This window comes from Alligator mississippiensis, chromosome 5 (assembly GCF_030867095.1).
Source record: "Alligator mississippiensis isolate rAllMis1 chromosome 5, rAllMis1, whole genome shotgun sequence".
Lineage (NCBI taxonomy): Eukaryota > Metazoa > Chordata > Crocodylia > Alligatoridae > Alligator > Alligator mississippiensis.
The window spans coordinates 17,798,279-17,814,158 of NC_081828.1; the positions used below are offsets into that span (position 1 = coordinate 17,798,279).

Here is a 15,880-nt window from a genome sequence, read left to right on the forward strand (position 1 = left end):
GGCCAGGGTTTGTCAGGTGATGGTGGGGCCATGGTCCGTCACGTTGTTGCTGCGGTAGTCCCAAATGATGCGCCCAGGGGTTCCAGGATGTGTAGGATACCCCAATAATGGCCAGCAGTAGCTGTTCTGCGGAGGGCTTCAGAGGCTGACCATTATGCCAGGCATAGGATTTTTGACACACTTGACCTGCAATGAGATCTGGGACCGGAATGGGCCAGTGGGTGTTGCCCGTTATTGTGTTTAAGTCAGTGGCATGCCCCCCACTCCAGGTGGCTTGACGTGTTAAGAAACTAGCCTCATCTTGGTCCAGCGTCTCCGACCCATACTCCACTAACAATCACCCCAACCATACCGCCAAAGTTTCACCTGGTTTTAGTTTCGATTCTTTGCATAAGTTCTGCATTTCAGGTCGGGTACGGGTGCGGTACGTAATGGTGGTATGTGCTGCCCCTTGGTTGTCTGTGTTATGCTTTAGCAGCACTATCGGGTGAGCCTGGACCGGGGTGGGGTCGGGGTTGACCGGGAGGGCCGGGTATAACTTCCCTCCTCTGTAAGGGGGCAGATTTATGACTGGCGCCGCCCCAGGGGGTGTAGTCGCGGGTGGCGCCACTCCGGGAGGTGGGGCTATAGGCAATGATGCGGCTGACCATCCTCCTCCATAAGGGGGCAGATCTATGACTGGCGCCGCCTCAGTGGGTGTAACTGCGGATGGCGTGGCTGACCATTGCCCTTGGGGAAGTCCCGCGCGCTTCCCGTTTTCCGCGGCGCCATTTTCGGGCGGTGGCGCGTACGTCCCCTTTTCCCCGGCACCATTTTCAGGCGGTTGCTTGGGACCTTTCTTTACTGCCGCTTCTGTGGCCACTTTCCCAGCTGTGGTCAGCTGGGCCTCCAAGTCCGCATTCTCCCGCAACAGACCCATAAAGGCATGAAATAGCACATTAATCATCTTCCCTTTGTCCCACTTTGGGCCTGTCCACTTTGTTGCAGTGCGGCCCTCCACCTCTAAACTTTCACAGAGTTGGGTGAGCAGCTCATGGCCGCGCGATCCAAGCGCCAGAGTTGGGCAATTAAATTTGTCAACCAGCGTCGGCTCCCTGCTCTCCTGTACATGGCGTATGCAGCAGGCGTATTCTTGGGCAGGAGTTGGATTGGCTGCGCCCGTTGGTTTTACGCGGGCCAGAGACATCGTTTTCGTTTCCTCCCACGGCCTGTATAGAACCCAGTCACCACCCATAATGCACCCAAACGCCCCAGGGGTTAGGTCCATTGCCCATTCCTTGGTGACCCCCTCTTCCCCTTTTAACAAGAAGTAGCCGCTGATGCACCCCGCCTCCGCTCCGCCCGCTTGATGATAAGCGATGTGCGCCCACAATCCATCCGCGTTATCTGCGTGGCACCCCCCACTGCGCCGGGGCAGTTCTTAATTAATTCCAACTCTATCACATTTCCCCAGGATCCTGTTCGTGACGCCATGTCATGAATCAGAGCAGCTGCCGGCAGCTGCATTCTGACTCCCACCGGAGTGTTCAGACTTTTGACTGGACAGGTGGGTAATTGATGGATGGAGTGAAATTAACCACCTGTCCAGTCAAAAGTCTGAACACTCCGGTGGGAGTCAGAATGCAGCTGCCGGCAGCTGCTCTGATTCATGCCATTGAGCAGAGAGGAATATAGTCAAGTTAGCTCTCCTCCAGATTCAAGTCAGCTCTCAGTCCTTCAGCATCCCAGGATGCTTTGCACTTCCTCCGCAAACCCCTCCTTGGAGGCTGGGTAGGCTAGCCTTGGCCCAAGGTCTGTGCTCCAGCCCAGCAGGGAGGCATGCTCTAATGCCTCCCGGTTTCTGGCGGGGACCACTACAGGCATGTGGCTGCATTTCCAGAATCAGAAATGAGTGCCTTTTCACTTGCGTATTGGTTCTATCTACACAGCTTAGACTAACCTGTGAAGACTAAATTGATTCAGCCTCAGGCTTTTGGCTGTCTGTACGTAGCCCAGAAATTCAGAGCATATAAAGTGCTTTCAAATTGGCCAAAACTGGTTTAAGATAAGCCTGGATGGATGTAGTATCAACCTGAACTGATTTAGCTTAAATTGGTTTATTGAACTTCTGTCCCAGATCCCCTCCACGTTTAAGTTAACTCCCAGTCCCCAGCATCGCAGCATGCTTTGTACCTCCCCCACAAGCCTTCCCCCCTTGCAGGGTAGGTGGGCTAGCCTTAGTCCAAGCTGTCTGCTCCAGCCAAGTAGCAAGGCATGCTCTAGCGCCTCCAGCCTCTGGCCTGAATCACTGCAGGCATGTGGCTGCATTTCCAGAATCAAAAGTGAATGGCTGTTCACTTGTTTGTTGGCTCAGTCTATGCAGTTTAGACTAACCTGCAAAGATTGAATCAATTCAGCCTCAGGATTTATGACTGTCTGTACTTAGCCCTAAAGTTAGCTGCCTACGTGGTACGTCTCTGCCTAAAGGCAATTTAGATGTGGACCATAGTGTCTGAGGCATAGATAAAAATGACATTACTTAAAACAGTCTTGCAGTTCTCATGAGCAGCAGTTTATGTGCGAGTTACACTTGCTGACAACTTTTATGATAAACATTTCTGTTCCTATGAATTGACTAAGTAAATTGTTTCCTGTGGTTAAAGAGCAAAGAGAAAATTAGGCTGTTTTTTACTAATTTTATGTATTTTCTTTGTTTTGCAGAGGATCGCCAGACAGGGATGGAGTTGTAAGTATCAAATCAAATTCTGTTTATGAAAATTCCTTGTGGCATTCTGTGTGCACCTAGCAAAATGCTCTTTCCCTCTGCAAACCAGCATAAGCAATTCTTACACTTTCTAGTTCTATTTAATGTAGTAAATACTTTTAAAATAATCTATTTTCATTAGAAAGCATTTTGTTTAAATCGATGAAGAGTTCAGTATTTTGCCTGGCTAGATTATTTCTGTTAAAAATAAACACAGTCAACCTAGTGACAGCACATAAATCATCTTTGCTGAACATAAATCTACTTAAAATTATCCAAAAACAGTTCAAACTTCATGTTGAAAAGAATTGAGCATGGGTAAGCTGCTCTTTTATGATTAATGTTTATTTTTATGTGAAAAAGAGTTGTTATATGGCAAATTACATTCAAAAATATTGATTTTAAAAATATATTCAGGTTCATTGATGAACTGAAGAACATTTTTCTATGCATATTGTTTGCTTATTTTCTACATTAAATAGAAAATAAAAGAGTGGCTACTTTTTAAATTACTGCTGCTTTAATATATCGTATTAGGAGTGAATGTCCCTGCTAGAACTGGAACTTAGATGGGCCATGAGTCATTTAGCTGTTAATTTCAAGTTTGCAAAGAAGTATGTTGGGTTCAGACACAGCTTTTACTGTAAGTTGTTTTCAAGAGTTGCTGCATTCAGACTCAACAAGCTTATGCTTAAAATAAAAATCGGAAACGCATTCAAATAGCTCAAAAGGAAAACTGGTGCAGCTGTGAAACTGCTTGCAGTTGTTCTGTATCAGGCTCAAAATGTGAGCTCTGGAGTGGAAAAAAAACAACCATTAGAAATCTCAGGACATGCATCTTTTTTATGAAATTATAAAAAAACTTGGAATGTCTGATCACAGCTTTGGCAGGCATTGTTTTTTTCACATCTGACCCAAGATCCTTAGCTTTGGGACAACCCTGCATTCATAGAGCCCTCTGTTTTTTGCTGTTAAGAAATAGTAATAATAAAGTTTAGAGAATCACACTTTGGGTAACACTTTAATCAAGGCTCTATTCAGCAGGAAGGGAGGGAAATGTAGCTTTCCAGATGCATGAAATGTACAGATCTTTCCTTAGCCTTTAACCCTCTCTCATTCTCCCATTCCTTTTTTCTCCCAACTCCTTTGGACTCTTCTTCCTGTCCTCTGCTCTCTGCCCTGTGGTTCTCAGACTCATTCTGTTTTCTGTGCCAGCTGAAATAGAAGTTTTGCTTTATCTCTTCCCTGCATTCAATACTCCCTCTTTCATCTTTGTTTTGGTTTTTTTTTCTCCCTCTCCTCTCTCTAAGGCTAGGTACAAAAGTTCAAAAAGCCTGAGATTAGAAAAAGCTGTGAAAGATTCTGCAAATCTAAGCGCCCTAGATTAGTTTGGGAGCAAACAGAACTTGCATTTGCCCTTTGCAGGCGTGGAGGAGGGCACAGAAGCAGCCAGCAGACGAGGGGCGCTCTCCCACACCTCCCAGCAGGTTGCTGGAAAATTTCGAGCCCAGCTAAGCAGCTGGCAACCCTTGATTGATTGGCCAGTTCAGCCCAGCGCAGCCCCACCATCCACTGTCAGTGGTGGCTGGTGGGGGTGGGAGGGAATGGAGCCCCTTGCTGCATGGGCTCCCCAGCTATGCTAGCTCAGGGCTGCAGAGGACCAGGGCTGCATGTCTGTCTGCTGTGCTAGAAATCAAGGGTGGGGAGCAGAGCCTTTTGCCATGCAGATCCCCCTGCCCCCCCACAAACTTGGTGGCTTAGGTTTGGAAAGTGAAAGGCCAGATCCATGTCGTGGGGGACTCTGCTCCCTTTCTCCCCACCCCTGGTTCCCAGCACAGTGGACAGATGCACAGCTGTGAGCTGCGCCTCCTGCCTGCAGCTGTCAAAAGGGTCAGGCAGGGGAATGGGGATCCTGCCATGAGGGTCACCTCCTCCCCAACCACCACTACGCTCTGCTGGCTCGGGGCTTGGGCCATGCATGGGGGACTCAGTTCCCCTTCCCCCACCCCCCAGCTTCTCAGGCAGGAGGCAAAGGCTTTTCTGTCTCCTGTTTGTGACAGCACTGGGGCAGGGCAGGACTGACCTGGAGCTCACCCAGACCAGATAAGCACCAGCTGAGGCTAGCACATTGCCCTGTGGGGTGCTTGGGATGCCAGAGGACAGCAAACTAAGGCAATTCTCTACAGGACCTGGGACAGAAGTTCAATATACTGCTCTAACCTAAACCGACTAAGTCGAATACTGCATCCATCCAGGTCTATCTTAGACCAGGTTCTGCCATTAAGAAACTAGTCTGCGTGTACTGAATTTCTGTTTTACTACAGGTTTAGACTGGTTTCTGATCACTTAAACTGGTTTGCATGCAATGTCTGTACCTAGCTAAAGATCCCATATGAATGTGACTAACTTACCCAGAGGCTCCGATATCTGGGGTGGAGCATTCTGTCTGTCATCTTCATGTCACATACACAGACATAACCACACTGCACCTCTTGAAGCAGCAAAGAACTGCGAGGGATGTCCTCTTTTCATGGAGCCTAGCAGTGAGAATGATGTATTAGACCAAAAAGTCCAGCCCTGCTCCTAATGAAGACAGCATCAAAACTACCCATTGACTTCAGCTACACTATGATCAGACCTCAAAATTGTCGCAGTGGATTGCTGCTCAAACAAAAACATTGTGGGGGGGAAGGAGAATCTGGTAACAAGTCGCTGGTGTTGCAGTTTTCGTTCTATTGGAAGGTATGAGCTGGGGTGGCAACAGAGCACTCATCTGGACTACAAGAAGATTGAAATATTTCTAAACTAGGTCCTCAACCTCTGGCCCAGGGAGCTGTGTCATCTGACCTGAGGCGGCTCCCTGTGAGTGTGGAAATTTGGCAGCAGAGGAGAAGTAGCATTGTTTGTTGCTCCCAGAGCCACAACAATTAATACTGCCACTGCTTTCCCACTACCAAATTTACAGACCTGAGGGGACCCCCACAGTCTGGATTACATGGCTCTGCACTCCAGATTGTCCTGCTGAGTGGGGTTATGGATCCAGCTGGTGGGGTCATGCCAGATCACATCCAAGAATCCACTCTTCCCACTGCCACTGCACAGGATCTGGCTCATGGGCTGGCTCTGCTGCACTTATCTAGCCCAACCAGGCTGGATGGGTAGAGCACCACTGTTCTAAACCATGGCTGAGCTCAGATATTCTATCTAATAAGTCTTATATTTTTGGCCTTTCAAATCTTTTTCCCCTTTTAAGCCTCATGTAGTTTTGCACTATCCAGGATGCAAAAGTAGTAGCAATCAGTTTATACTTTGTATGACAAAACCACTGAGCATGCTGGAAGCTTAAGGCTTAAAGTAAAGGGCCTACGATCACCAAAGAAATGGGATGGCAGGTAGCCTGTATGATCAGAAATAGAGGGGGAAGTCATCCATCAGACAATGCAGATGGGATATTACAGAATAAAGTATGTGAAGCTGAGACTCTTTTAATGCTCACTAAAGCAAGAATGGGAGCTGCAGTATCCTAAGGTACAAAGGATAATGACCTTTCATTCAGTAACCACCAGTTCTCCTACCTGCTGAATAGAGCCTTTTATGTGTCCCAAACCAAGATTTATTTTATGTCTAAGCGAACCAAATTTGATCTTTTTTTTTTTTTTACCTGTATAGTATGTATGCTAACTCCATGTAATTTTTTTGTGTTTAAAAACACCCCATATTTTAACATTTTTTCTACAAAAACAAAATCCATTCCAGCCACCCAGCCCTCATCCTTATGAGCTACCTTCCAATAACAAACCAGAGTGTGCGTGTGAAGGAGGAAAAAAAGTTTCGGTAAGAAAACGGATCTCAGTTTTAAGCTTCCATTTGTTTAAAGCAAAAGAAACACACACACAAGCAGTGGGTGCATCTACAGGAGACGTTTACTGAGGAGCTGACTACTTAGCTCTTCAGTAAAATGGCACTGTCTACCTGCGTGGTGCTAGCCAGAGTGAACTAATTAACTCTGCCATAGGATGGTACTGCCAGATTTAAGTACTATACTGTGGAAAAATAATGTACACCACCACAGTGCATGTGTAGACGGTGATGGGGCTGGCTAGGACATGTGTGCTTCAGTGTGGGGGCTGCCTCCCAGCTAGCTTTTAGTAACCAGAGGGAAATTGGGTTATAAGCCCAAGTTTGAACATTTCTTTTGTAATGGGTATCTACATTAGAAGTTCATCCATTTTCAATGCTCAAACCGTTGCCTGATGTTTTTTACCATGGATAAATGTATTTAGTGTGACCACTTTTAAACTGATAAATAGTTTGTTGATCTGAAAAGTGATTCATTTTCTGAAGGTATGTGGTATGCCATAAGACTGCATAAGCATTTTTGTGTTATGGTGAAGAAGAGAGATGTTGCCACTTTTTAAAATAAGCCTTACCGTTGTACTATAAATGATGTGGAGTAATTCCTGTTTGAACATAGTCATGGAGTTCAGCTATCCTATTATATTAAAAAGTACGTTAATGTTTCTTACAAACTTGTTGGGTTAAAGTTTTATAACTTAAGAATTCCAGTTTACTGAGAGAGTATAAAGGCTGCTAAATAAGTGATTAATGACAAGGACTATTTATTTATTTATTTATTTTGATGGCTAGCAATAAGAGAATTTGGTCCTAGATCAAATTGAACCTCTTTCATCCTCTGACATTGAGTAGAAAAAAATCACTCATTTGTTTGCTGCACCATTTTAGCACCTTTTCTGCAGTGAATATAATTTTAATTCTTGTAAGAAAGCAATTTCTGTTTCTGCAGAAAAACAATGGTGCTTGCTGGCATGCCCTGTAACTCCTAGGAGAGATTGAAATAGCAAAGGTGGACTAAGCAAGGAGGGTATTTTCATCCCTTGTGTCACCCAAGCTGAAGCACAGGGTCTTAACTCTTGTGCTTCAATGTCCCTTTCTACCCCTACAGGTGCAATCTTTTTAACAAAAAAACCCCGAAAAACCCTGTCTGCCTCAAAAACTAACAAATCCTTCATGTGCTGCAGTGAGAGAGATGTTTATACTCCATAAGCAACAGTGGTTTGCATGTCATTGTGCAGTACTTGGCAGCACTATATCAATGCAAAGGAGTTTGTGTGCTTCAACTCGCCCAAGTGAATTAATCATTGTTGCTTCCCTTATTCACAGGAGTGGTGTAGGTTTCAGTTAACAAATGTTTGCAAAGTTCATTAAAACAGTGGTGTGGAAGATCAAACGGAAAGGCAAAGCATTTGTTGAACTGTGAATTTTGAACTGCCTTACGTGTATGTAAATCAGTTTTACGTTATTTGAACAGAAAGCTTTGTCATTCATATGACACAACTGTTGCATTGTATAAAATCATCATGGTAATCCAACCTTGTTAAACAGCCCTGTTTAGGTTTTCTAATCTGCCCTAACATGACAGATTTCAGTAGCTCCCACCAGATACAGACATGCTCTGATGTTCTTGGTTCTTTAATGTTAACTTTGCTTACAAATGTATTACAGAAGAAAAGTAATGGAGCTCCAAATGGATTTTACGCAGAGATTGACTGGGACCGATATGTAAGTATCCAAATGACTTTCCTTCCTTACGTAATAGACTTGCAGTACTGTGCGATAAGGGAATGGGGTATACCTTTTGTAAGCTTCAGGTTTATCTCCCTTGGGTAGATGAGACTGTTTTCAGATACCCCAGTCAGTGTTCACACTTCATATTCAACAGCCTTATTGTCATTTCATTGTCTCCACTTAAGAATGGAGATCTCATGAAGCCTTTACACCCATAGCTAGGTTCAAATGTTACCATGCAGCTCTGTAAGCACTCGGGATAAGTAGAGACCATCAAAAAGCCTGGGGCAGAATTGATCCAACCAGTGCAGTTTTCTCTAAGCTGTGTATATTGAACTATTAATGAACAGAACTGATGTTCACTCTTTGGTTGGGGAACATGGGCAGAAGCCTGTACTGGCTGAGGCCAGAAATCTGACGGCACTCCCACATGCTTCCGAGCAGGCCAGGCATTACTGAAGGTAGCCAAATGCGGCCAAATGCCTGCGCAATCCCTGATTTGGCTGTCAGGCATGTGCCTCCTCTGCTGCCCTGTCATTTGTTACATGGCTGCAGGCCATGTAGGAAGTGGAGGAAGGAGTACTCGACCTCCTCAGCAGCATGGGGGTCCCTGGGCTTTGTCAAGGGCGGGGGCAGGGGTCCACCCGAGGCAGGACAGAGATGAGGATGCGGGTTGGGGAGTGGAGCTCACAAGCTGCCTCAAGGAGGTGGTGTCAGTGGTGCACCCTGCATTCCCGGGCAGTGGGACACAGCGGCTGGAGAATAGGTTCAGGTTAGAGATTAGGAGGCACTATTTCACTGCTAGGGTAGCTAGGATCTGGAACCAACTTCCTAGCGAAGTGGTCCTCGCTCCTACCTTGGGTAAATTCAAAAAGAGGTTGGATGAACACCTGTCTGGGGTCATGTGATCCCAGTGTGTGCTCCGGCCAGTGGGGGGGGCAGACTAGATGATCTGTTCAGGTCCCTTCTGACCCCTAACTACTATGAAACTATTAAACATTAATGAGACACTGATAGTTTTCAATGTGTGCTTCACTCTGGAAGTTGCCTGTGGCTCTTAAAAATTACAACTGTCATCAGGGATGCACAGATGCATGCATACACACACACTCACTTTAGTTTTTGCTTCTTGACTTTGTAAATTAGATGATTTTTATGTATTGTCAGTTCCACCATAGATAGCTTCCCCTGTTTGCATACCATGCAGCAACAGATGTGAGAGAGACTTCTGTAATAACCAGCAAAAATTGTCATAGAGATCTAATCAATTTTCATGCTGACAGAGCCTCCCTAAGCGATGAAGTGAGTCCTAGTGTCAAAGTAGAACTGGCAATTGTAAAAATGAGATTTTGTGAAAAAAAATAATGAATTCAGATATTTTATTGCCTTGCAGATGAGTAGTTGAAACCTATCCTTAATCTGGAATATATTTTATATATGCATGTTAATTGCATTGTATAAAACTGCCTAGAAACTAGTTGGTTCCCATTACTCATTAAATATAAAATGCCTTAAGCAATAAGGAGAGTTTTATTTGAGACAGATTTGTACCATCAGTATGGAAGACATCAAAGCTAATTGGGGAAAAAAAATGTTAATTGTGATTGAATTTTTAAGTTTCTTCTCAGTTCTTAAATTCAAACCCATGGTAAAGGCAGACTCTCCCTCTGCCTGAAGAAGGGCATTTGTTCCCAACAGCTTGCAAAGAACAATTTTTCCAACTATTTGGTTGGTTTAATAAAAGATAATACATTTACACAAAGAACTTTGTCTCTTCTCAATTATTTTTCCTATCCCCGCCCTTACTTCTGGAAACTCACTGCAAATGCATGTGCTTGACAGCTCAGCTCTGCACAGTGTATTTGATTGACACTGCCAGAGTTAATCATGATATCATTTAGCATGTCATGGTATTATGGGTGGTAGCAAGAATAGTTGCAGCCATATTAGACTCCTTGCAAAGCAAGCATTCCTTTTTATCTTGCTCTACCTTTCCTGGACTTGGACAATGTTTAATTTCGCCAGTCCAGTGCTTGCTTTGGCATCTTTTTTCCCTATAGAAAAAATAGCTCATGCTACTCTTCAGTAAAATGTTTTGCAAAAACCCTAATTACTTTGTTTATTTACACCCTATTCAGAATTCACCTGAGCTTGATGAAGAGGGATACAGCATCAGACCAGAAGAACCAGGCTATATCCTTTATTGTTAGCCTCAAATCTCAATTTACAAACTGTAAAATGACCTGGGGTTCATGGAAAGGTCACTGAAATGTTTCCCTTATTTTTCTGTGCACCATTATTCCCTAGCTAAAAGCAAAGCCCCAAGGAGAATCACCTGATATAGTTAACCAGAAGGCGCTTCTAATTGCCTTCATCTATTCATATGAAATTAACAGAAAGTAGTAAGCAGATATGGAAATGCATTGAGAAATAATTATGTTCAGTGCACACCATTGAAGACAGATGGGATTACAATGCTTACAACAGAGAGAAGCAGATTTCCAGCCTCTTTCTCTGGCTTGGCAGGGCTGCTGAAGCAGAATGTTCATTCGCTGGAGGAAGGAAGCAGTTTCCATCTCTATGTAGGACCCGATTTGGCTTTATAAAGAAAGAATGAATACGAAGGAACTTGAGTAATTTATGTGCCTAAAGCATGGACTCATGAGTCAGAGGAATTATGATTAAGTGTTTAGAAGGCAGAATCCACATCTCCAGACTCTCACTCCTATTTCCAGCACTGCTACAGAGCCACTTGGACAAGCCTCTTTAATGTCTGTCATCCCACCCATAAAATGCAGTGGTACTGCTGCCTTGATTAATTTGCATTTGTAAACCACGCTGTGGTTCCCCTAAGAAAGGTAATGAAGAAATGTACAAAGCATTGTGTTATAGGCCTGTGTGAAGCAGCTAGTATTCACTTTGGATTCGGCCGATTTCAGGGGACGGTGATTTGATTCAGTGATTCAAATCGCTGTCCTGAATCAATTCGGCCAATTCTGATTTGGAGATTCAGCTGCAGCCAAATATCTGAATCTCCAAATCACCCAGGCCCATCCCCCGCCGGCTCTCCCAGCCCTGGCAATGGCTGCCAGTGGCACTTCAAAAAAAAAAAAAAAAAAAAAGCCCTGACTCACTGGGTGCTGCCAGGTGGAGGGTGATCCCCACTGCCCCACACTGGCTGCTGCAGGAGCTGGTGAGCCCCAGTGTTTTTTTCGGGCTTTTTTTCTTAAAGGGCCAGAGGTGGGGTGGGCGGAGCAGCTGTGGGGGTGGGGGCTGGGAGAGCAGGGAGAGCTCCCCATGCAGAGTGGGGCAGTGAGGGGCAGTGGGGATCAACTGTCCGCTGGGCAGCAGCCAGTGGGTCGGGACTTATATTTAAAGCACTGGGAACTGGGGCAGGCGGGGCAGACATGGGGGGGCTGGAGGAGTGGTTGGGGGGACTGGAGATGGGGTCTGGCACGGGTCTCCCCATGGTCCCCTCCGCTTTCTTCAGCTTCCCCTCCCCTGACCCTACTTAACCTCTTCTGAGTCTGGCTCCAGCTCCCTGCTGCAGGGGGCGGGGACTTCCCGATTCATTGAGGCTCTTCAAATCTTTTCCAAAGATTCAGAGAGTTTTGAATTGATTCAGACCTTATTATTGGTCCCCTGATTCGATTCAGATTTGGAGATTTGGCCACCCAATTGGGCCAAATCGCCTCTGAATCGAATCAACACCCAAAGGTTCTCACAGTCCTATTGTGTTACCTCAGGCTGTTTTATTATAATCTAATAGGCTGTGTCACTGTCCATTCATTTGTGTCATTGGAAATAAGCAGGAGCAGGTAGAAGCACATATTGTAAAAGAAAATCCAAGCAAAGCCTGACTTGGTCTTGTAGTATGCTTGTGCTGGCTGGAGCTCTGCATGTGAGGGGCCTTAAAGGAGATGTCTTTATCCCCCTGCTCCAAGCTGGCCACTATCTCTACACTGTATTAGAGCAGCCTGAGGAACTGTCCTTTTATGCCAGGCTTTATCTTGTAGCTGAGGACTGGCACAGAGAAGAGAGATTCTGGCCGTGCTTTCTTTTCTCCACCTACATCTTTCCCTGCTGAAGAGAAGGTGAGTGGGATAAGAGCCACCAAATTGGCTCTAGTCTGCATCATTGGAAGGTATTGTACCTGGGGACTTCCTCTTACTGACTGCATTCTCAGGGATTCTGCTAACCTTTACAAGTGGAAGACACCAATAGAGTGACTGCCTACTTGCGCAGAAGAATCGGGCTCTTGTAGTGCGTTGCCTTTAGTAGGCCATGTCAGCTGCTATTAGAATATCTTGCCTACATAATAGCATGAACAGCAATAAACTTGTACAATGCTGACTGGAGGGAAAAGGAGACATGGTTGTTAATTACTACTACCCCAAAATGTTGCTTTACCCACCCTTTTGAGCACTCAACAGTTCACATATATAATACATGTGTATATATCTATCTATGCGTATAACAAAATAGAATAAGTGACAGTCTTGGCAAAAATGTGTATCCTCTGTTACCCATTGTTGTCCTCTGTTACCTATCTTTGTAGTTGGACATTTTGAAGTAAAAAATTAAAAAGTACCCAAGTTTCCTTTCCAATAGTGATTTAAGAGCCTAAAGCTCTTTGAAAAATCAATGGAATGTAGGGGGACTGGAGATGGGGTCTGGCACGGTTCTCCCCATGGTCCACATCTAGATTATAGACATACCATTGGGAGTCTATAACAATTAACCTTCCCTTGGCACTGCACAGACTATACCATTTCCAGTATGAGAGGTAACATGCACCAAGTTGCATGGCATTTTTGGGGATGCTGCTGCTGAGCACATTTGCATTCTAGATATGGCCTTGGGTTCTGCCCTAAGCATACATGTAATTTTTAAAAATAGGACTTATGGCTCCCTTCTTTAGGAGTATGAAAGACACTATTTCCACTATGTCCAAAATAGCTTACCTCTCAGCAGAACAAAACGTTCTTTAACTGTGATCTACCTACCAAAGGAAAGCACTTTTATTCCTCAAGTGAATCGGAAGAGGAAGAGGAGGCACATAAGAAGTTTAACATTAAGATTAAGCCTTTGCAGGCTAAAGACATTCTTAAAAGCGCAGCAAATGTAGATGAGCTGAAAGCATCAATAGGCAACATCGCACTTTCTCCATCTCCAGTGGTGAGTGTTTGGTGTTTTAATCTTTCATTAAGTTGCAAGTACAATGACAGATTCTATCTTAGCTTACTGTATTCAGTAGTGAGCAAAACTATTTATTGGGTCAAATTGATTCATGGTTAAATACCATTTTTATGCCCATAGTCTAGTTTATGTAGCTTTTCTTTGCCTAGCCATAGAGCAGTCACAAGTAACTCTAAGAAATGTCATGCTTTTTAGTATATAACAGAGGTTCTTGTAACCACTTCTGAACTATTTTAATTTACTTGCTCTGTGCATTGACCTTATTTTAATGAGCTTCCCACATCTCCAATCAACCAAAAAAGTAACATGCATACTTTTTTTTAAATGAAGAGGAAATAGCTACAATTGCAGTATGATCTGGACAGTTCAAATTCCATCTATCCCCAATATTCAAAAGAGGTTTACATTCATCTGCTATCTGTTAATTATACTGAAATTTACCTCGGGCATCAAAACTTACATCAGACCAGATACTGCCATTCTTCCTCACTATTTGTAATAATGTTTTAACTTTTTTTTAAATCAGTGGAGCAATTTATGTAAACAGATGCTATTCAGAATGGGTATGGATGAGAGAACTGGGCTTATGCAAGTCTTGTAAAGCTTGGGTAATTGAGATTTGTGCTATCATAACAGTAAGAAATAGCACAGGTTTATTTCACCTATTCCATTAGTTGAAATCAGGAGTTTCATTGAACTGACTACTACTACAACATATAAAAATGGGGAAAGTGAGATCAGAACTGGGCCTCAAACATCTCCCTAGTTTTCCCTATTGTGCTTTCTTATAATTTAATTTTTATTTTTGTGCTGCACATAAATCAGAGCTGCCTCTTGTTTTGGGCTATTACTTTTCTAGAACTGAGACAATACAGTGTTACCTGTGCATTCCTTAATGAAGGATTAATCTAGATATCTAAAAGGAAGAACAATCTCTCTTTAAATTCATCTTTATTTTTGTTCTGTTAGCCATTCAACACTTTCAGGGCTTGCCAAAACCCCTATTTTGTCATCCAGTTCCATTTGGCCATTCAAAGCTCCATAGTTTCTCCTCTTGTATGGCTTTGATTTGCACATGGTTTTGCAACTCTTGCATCTTGCTTCAAGTTTGGAGTGAGATGAACTGCAACTGCTGGGGTTTTTCCTTTTTTTTAAAGTCAATGCAATATTTTGAAGGTATAAGCTTCTAACTAAAGCCACTGATTTTTCCTAGAAGTAGACTTTCCTAAAATCCACCTGAGCTTTAGTGTCAAGAAAAAATCCAGACTTTGGTGGTGCTCTGCCTGGCATCAGGTTTTACCATGATCCTTGTTTCAACTAGTGACTTGTACATGTGTTGCTCACTGCAGCCAGAGTAGTTCCTGAAGTTTTGCAGTCATGGCTCAGAACCCATATTAAAATCTATATCATTATGCAGTTTCAATCCAATCCAGCTTGTTCTGGAATCTCTTTGCTATGTCAAAGCCACAGCAATCCAATATGTATACATGGGGTAGGATATTGGTTTGCCTATAGAGGGAAAATATTGGAACATTTAATAGTTTCTGCATTTTATTTTTGTAAGTGTACTGAACAGATCAATAGGTTTCCTCACTATTTGATTGTTCTACTTCTGGGATAAAATGTTTGCTCAAACCTGAGGGTAGCAAACAGATGACAAAAAGCGGGTCACCTGTATAAAATTTAAAGTCTCTCTCTGAAATGGAGCATTTAGACCCCCACTCAAAGGTCCTTGACCCCCACTAAAAGGTCCTTGACCCTTTCTAATCACTCTCACGTATCCATAATTCATGAGGTGGCAGATGTGCACTGCCAACCTATTTAGTAATTCTGTACATTTAGATATGTAATTGCCAAAAAGCTTTTTGAATTTCGGACTGATGTTATGATGGAGAAGGTAAAGAACCATTAAGTACTGGTATATCTGATTTATCTTTTTGCGAGTAAATGAGTATTCATTAAAAGACTATCCAAAAATTGTGGTAGGTTCCTAGCAATCACATTTTTCTTATTGCTACCCCTAGTATTGAAAGAAAAGTAGCGTGAAGCGACAAGGCAAGGTTTTAGGCTCATGTGCCCACTTGCTTTCCTGTGCCTTGTGTTCCTGAAGTTGAAATGTGAATGGATAATATTCATTGCACAGAGTGTGTTCTCTCAATACACTGCAAGAGAGAGACCTGTTCTCACTTCGAAATTTAAATGAGTGTCTGGTTCCTGGTTCCCGTGATCCTCTTCCCATTGAAGTCAATGGGAGGTTTTGCCTTTGACTGAGAGGGAGCAGGATTTAGCCCCATTGTGAACACATTCATGTTTGTTAATTGGCTATGTTGTGAAGTCCTTCCTTTTGACACT

The 15,880-nt window shown here is 43.7% G+C and overlaps 1 protein-coding gene across 1 annotated transcript in view; it reads left to right on the top strand.

The window, feature by feature from the left end:
• Positions 1–15,880, top strand: part of SGIP1 (SH3GL interacting endocytic adaptor 1) — a 195,654-nt gene that overhangs the window by 91,606 nt on the left and 88,168 nt on the right. The window contains exons 5-9 of the mRNA XM_059727918.1: positions 2,701–2,725; positions 6,500–6,577; positions 8,267–8,323; positions 10,468–10,522; positions 13,332–13,507. Coding sequence (XP_059583901.1) covers positions 2,701–2,725; positions 6,500–6,577; positions 8,267–8,323; positions 10,468–10,522; positions 13,332–13,507 — 391 coding nt within the window. The remainder of the gene's footprint in view (positions 1–2,700; positions 2,726–6,499; positions 6,578–8,266; positions 8,324–10,467; positions 10,523–13,331; positions 13,508–15,880) is intronic.